Source organism: Myotis brandtii, unplaced genomic scaffold (genome assembly GCF_000412655.1).
Source record: "Myotis brandtii unplaced genomic scaffold, ASM41265v1 scaffold725, whole genome shotgun sequence".
In the NCBI taxonomy this organism is placed as follows: Eukaryota; Metazoa; Chordata; class Mammalia; order Chiroptera; family Vespertilionidae; genus Myotis; species Myotis brandtii.
The window spans coordinates 192581-197719 of record NW_005370862.1 but is presented as its reverse complement, the minus strand read 5'-3'; the positions used below and the strand labels follow the sequence as shown (position 1 = coordinate 197719).

At 56.3% G+C, this 5139-nt stretch overlaps 1 protein-coding gene across 1 annotated transcript in view; it reads left to right on the top strand.

Moving 5' to 3' along the window:
- The window catches only part of LOC102247437 (chromosome unknown open reading frame, human C10orf90), a 92638-nt gene that overhangs the window by 84716 nt on the left and 2783 nt on the right, over window positions 1–5139 (top strand). The window contains exon 9 of the mRNA XM_014530147.1: window positions 3680–3743. Within this exon, the coding sequence (XP_014385633.1) occupies window positions 3680–3743 (64 nt within the window). The remainder of the gene's footprint in view (window positions 1–3679; window positions 3744–5139) is intronic.

Below are 5139 nucleotides of genomic sequence, written 5' to 3'. Positions count from 1 at the left end.
AGACCCTGGCAAGGCGGACATGAACGCAGCCTTCTCAGGGCAAGGGATTCCACGTGCTAAGGACAGGATATCGCAAAGGGAGGGGGCCTCGTGCGCTCTGCAGGCCCACATGGTCCGGGGCACCGTCCCCTGCAGTATCCGAGGGCCGCCTTGGTCCTGCGCCTTCGTTTCCGGGCGGCTGTACGGAAGGACTGCGGCTGGGCGGCTGGGAAATCAGCAGTGGATCCCCTCAGAGTCTGGAGGCCAGATCCAGAGTCCAGGCGTCCGAGGTCCGAGTGTCTCAGGATTGATTCCTGCGAAGGTCTCGGGGGGGCTCTGGGGGCTTCTGGGTGCTCTGAGACTCCTTGCTGTTCCTTGGCTTGTAGATGCGCCATCTTCAGTGGCCTCTCCGTGTGTGTGTGTGTGTGTGTGTGTGTGTGTGTGTGTGTGTGTGTGTCTTTGTGTCTGAATTTCCTCTTCTTCTAAGGACACGAGTCCTTGGCTCAGGGCCCACCCTGACCCAGCGTGGCCTCGCCTTACCCCGAGGGCATCCGCAAAGGCTCTCCTTCCAAACGAAGTCACGGCCACGCGCCCCGGGGAGAGAAGGTCCTAGGCGCAAACTCCTGCCCCTGCAGAGCCGCCTCAGGGACGGGTCTTGGCTGGAGCAGGTCCTAGTACGGATTTGCATTCCCGGAGTGTCTCCCTGGAGAAGTGACCCAGCAGATCTGGGATGGTGCCAGGTAATAGCCCTGAGCTGCCCACCAGAGGCTGGGAGCACTGGCCGCCCCCTTCCTCCCCTGCCCCGGTCTGCTCTCATGAATGCTTTTCCATAAAACATCTGAATAAATATCTGGGGGCAGTTTTCCCAGGATTACTCACAAAGGAATTTTAAAATGTGCTTATCAGATAACAGTACATTGTTACTTCATCAGCCCCCGAGGAAGCAAGAAGCATCATTTAGCCAAAGGATTGTGTCCCTGATTCAAAGACATTTGCGTGTCCAGTGTTGTTAGCGTCCCTCCCAGCCCCAGGAGGAAGGGCTTCTGCTGTGTGTTTTTAGGAAACCTGGACGGTGGGGGGAAAACAGACCAATTTCTGTCCGTGACTGGAAGTGGACCTAAAGGACAGGCTGTTTCTGACTAAGTTAACGTAGGTGAACGCAGAGTGCAGAATGGTGAGGAATGACTTCATCAAGGACTCCTTCTCCCCTTGCCTCGCTCTTACCTTCCAAGTGATCTCTCTCCTGTGATGCACGTCAGTGAATCCACTTGGCAAGGAGAGCGGACGTTTATGCAGCATCTACAATCACCTTTTTTTTGTGGTTCTTTACAAAACACAGGGAAATCCTGGAATCGGGGCACAAAGCCTCCTGCCCTTGGGTAGTGGTTCAGACGCGGAGGAGACGTGGCTGCTTTGTGGAGAAGGATTGGAGCCACCGTTAAGGTTAACCTCCCTTGAAATGGGTACAGACCTGCACATTTCTTAGAAAATGTGGCCCAAGTGCACCAGCTTTTCTCCAGACACACGGATAGACTAAACCCTGCTTTATAGTCACAAGTAACTTTGAAAACTGAGAACTAATTAGAGCTATGACTCTGCACTTGTCACTTTTCTCCTTAATGTCCTCAAGCCTCGAACAAGCAAACATGCATTTCAGAGAAAGATCATCCCGTCAGATGCCTCTGAGAAATGTTTCGCACGCTGTGTTCTTTTGGAGGTTTACAGTGCCTGGTGTGTGTTAAAGGCACTGACAAGTCCTGCAACAGTGAAGACTGCTCAAGTTTATTTAACCCTATTCTTCCTAATTTTTTTTTTTAACCTGGGAATGTTCTTATCTAATTCTTAAGAGTTCACTTTGGAAACATTGCTCTAGGAATCTTTGCTTGTAGGTAATTTACCTCAGCCTACCACGCTTTGCTAAAGAAACTGGTGTTTCAATCTGCCATTTACTTTCATCGCCCTTTCTTCCAGCAGTGCCAGGAAGCGATGCCGGAGAGCCCCGGGGACCTGTGGGCAGGGGGATGGTGTTGGTTTCACCGTGAAAACCAAGCCTAGAATGATCAGGAGCCCCTGAGGGAGCTGGGAATGGGGGCTGGGGACAGTGCTCCTGGGTCTGAGAGACAGAGCAGAACGGCCCCAGGCGTTACGTTAAGCCTGTTTCTTTCCAAACTTGTTTCATAGACATGGTTGACTTGGGGGTCGGTTCCTGTAGGAGGAGCTGGGGCCTCGCCTGCCCATTGGCATCCAAGGTTCTCCCTCAGGAAGATCGGAGGGAGGTTGGCGGGCTCCGGGGCGCATGGTGGGGCCTCCTCATCGCCGCCCCCGTCCGGAGGGACACGCCCTGGGCAAGTCCACCTCTGAGCTCCCGGCCCCTATCTTTTCTCTCTTGTTGTTGTTTTCTTCTTTTTTGTGTGTTTTGCGCCCCTGTCTTTTCATGGAAGGACTGAGCTGGCGTTCCTGCTCTGAACTCGCATGTGTGTGCCCGAGCGGAGAATGGTTCACCTTCTGTGCCTGTCCCTGTGTGTGTGTGTGTGTGTGTGTGTGTGTATGTTTGCACATGTGTGAGATGAGGGTCATAATAAACACCCGCGTGTGTTTATCAAGATGAATGGCTGGTGGGACTGGCTTTCACTCGGCTGCACCCCCAGAGCAGCCTCAGAAGGACCCCCATCTTGGGAGCTGGTTGTCTGCTGACTTTCAAACAGGCAAAGGTGAACGCAGGTCCGGCCTTGCCATTGAAATTATCAACAGACCCTGGAGTTCGGACACAATAAAGAGGCGAACGCCAGATACACAAGGTCTTAAAAAATAAACGGATTTTCCAGCAACACAGAAATGGCATTTCCTTTTCATTTTATTGAGAAGAAAAGAAAGCCGCCTCTACTTAAGCGGCGATGGGGGAACAGCCACCATCCCCTCTCCTGTGAGTGAATGAGGAGAAGCGGAGCTCCAGGGAAAATGCGTGCAAGACACACACGTGGGCCGACAACGGCTCTCCCCAGTCACGTTCGCTCTGTGAAGGCAGCGTTTCCAGGAAAAGGGACTCGTGGTGGGATCTCGCCCTGTTCCGGAACAAAGCACATGCCGGGTGGCTGCCGGCTTCCACCCCACGAAGCGGCCTGGCGGGGGCTCCTGTCCTCAGAGGCACCAGCGCCTGGCCTGGCTGCTCCCTGGGGGGGTGACCGCTCACCGGGGCCCTGCAGCCAGGGTGACGCCTGGCGCCGCCCTCGGAGACCACGGCTCTGTTTCTAAAAATGGAGTATGGCCCGGCCGGCGTGACTCAGTGGTTGAGCGTCGACCCCTGAACCAGGAGGTCAGGGTTTGATTCCCGGTCAGGGCCCAGGCCCGGGTTGCAGGCTCGATCCCCAGTGTAGGGTGTGCAGGAGGCAGCCAGTCCATGACTCTCTCTTGTCATTGATGCTTCTCTCTCTCTCCCTCTCCCTTCCTCTCTGAACTCAATAAAAATATATTTTTAAAAAGGGGAGGTCACTGTCCATAAACTGTGCTAGATGCCCACCTCGTGCCCAGAGTTCACTACGGCCAAGACCAGCCTGAGGGCGGGGGGCGGGGCTCAGTGGTGTGAGCATTGGCCGTGCCCTCAGTGTTGGTGACGGGCCGGCGCTTGGAGGAAGAGCCGGGAACAGAGTGTGCGGAGCCCCTGTGCTTTCTGACATGAACCCTCCTCTCTCCTTTCTTGCAGATAACTTGTTCAAACCCAAAGAAAGGTGCATTTCGGAGAAGGAGATGCACATGCGATCCAAGAGGTACCTGGTGGCGTGAGGGGGGTCTGGGGGGTGGGCAGGTCCGTGGGTCCCGTGCTGCCCTGAGGGGCCAGTTTCTGGTCCCCGTGTAAGGTCTGAGGTCGTCTTGGCCGTGAAACTGAAAAGCTGGCTCCGGGAAGTGTGGCCGTGGGACTGTGCCTCGGGTCTTCATGCCGTTCGTGGAAAATCCTCAGGAAAGCGGTGGGTCCTGGATCCTGAGCCGACCGGTGACTGGTCTCTCAGCGATCGCCGGACTCCTAGGGCCGCTCCTGCAGGTCCCGCGTCGCGCTGGGCGGGTGCTCTGTGTCCCTGCGCCTCTGACGGTCATTTACGCGGAGGAGGAAGCTGCTTCCCGAGGGCCTCAGTGCTCAGGGCTGCGGAAAAGGGCCCACATGTGGGGGCTGATGGCACATGGGGGCCCATTTAGCCACCGGGGGCCATGGGCCTGCTCCCTGACGCCCCCTCCCTCCCTCCTGGCCGGGCTGGGCTGGGCTGGGCTGGGTGGGGAGATGCCAGCAAACCCGGCCGGTTGCTATTCTAAACGCCCACCAGCTCTCCCCCACCCGGTGCACACAAAGGCGGCCATTCTTCCCCGGCTCTGGCCTCCTCATGGAAATGTGATAGCTCGGCAATGTTGGCCAAGCTCATGCAAGCAAAATGCCATTAACTTATAACGAAGTACCTCGCGCTGGGAAGAATTATAATAATTAAGCCAGATGGAGAGGGCACTTAGAGAGAGCACCGCGCAGGCCGGACCCGGCTCCCCCGGCCTCGGCCGTGATTATGTTGTCCCCGTGACATGAGCCAACTTGGACCAGGGCTAGGAGACCTCTTTGTAAATAAAGACGCGAGCGGGCGGCGAAGGGGGACTGTCCCATTAAGGGCCTGCTCTGCTCCGCGGCGTCCTAGCGGGTTTTTAAAGGGCCGCTGCGCTGCGCGGCTGGCTGGGTTAGAAGTGCGAAGTTGTGTAGACCTCATGCCAAAAGCATTCCCTTTCAATTTAGGGGGGAAATTCCGCCAAATCCTTCCCTCTCGGTCCCCAAACCCAACGCCGCTCTCAGGGCGCCGTCCAACTGAAATCATCGCGGTCAGGCCAGCGTCCGCGGGCAGAGCGTACAGCCCCAGCGTTTGCTGAGGTGGAAACTGACGCTGGGAAGGGACAGACGAGCGAGGGGATGGTCCCCAGGGCTGCTCCCCTGGCCAGAGGCTGGTCTCCATGGAGTCGGGACCGTTTCCCTCTCTTCCTGGGCTGCCTGGGTGGGCTCTGGCCGGGCCCCGAGGCCGCACCCCCACCCCGGGGCACACTGGTGCTCTTTTCTTTTGCATTCTTTGTTATGAATTATATTGCTACGTTACATTTTCATTTAAAAAGTTCAAATAATGGAGCTGAAGCTCAAGT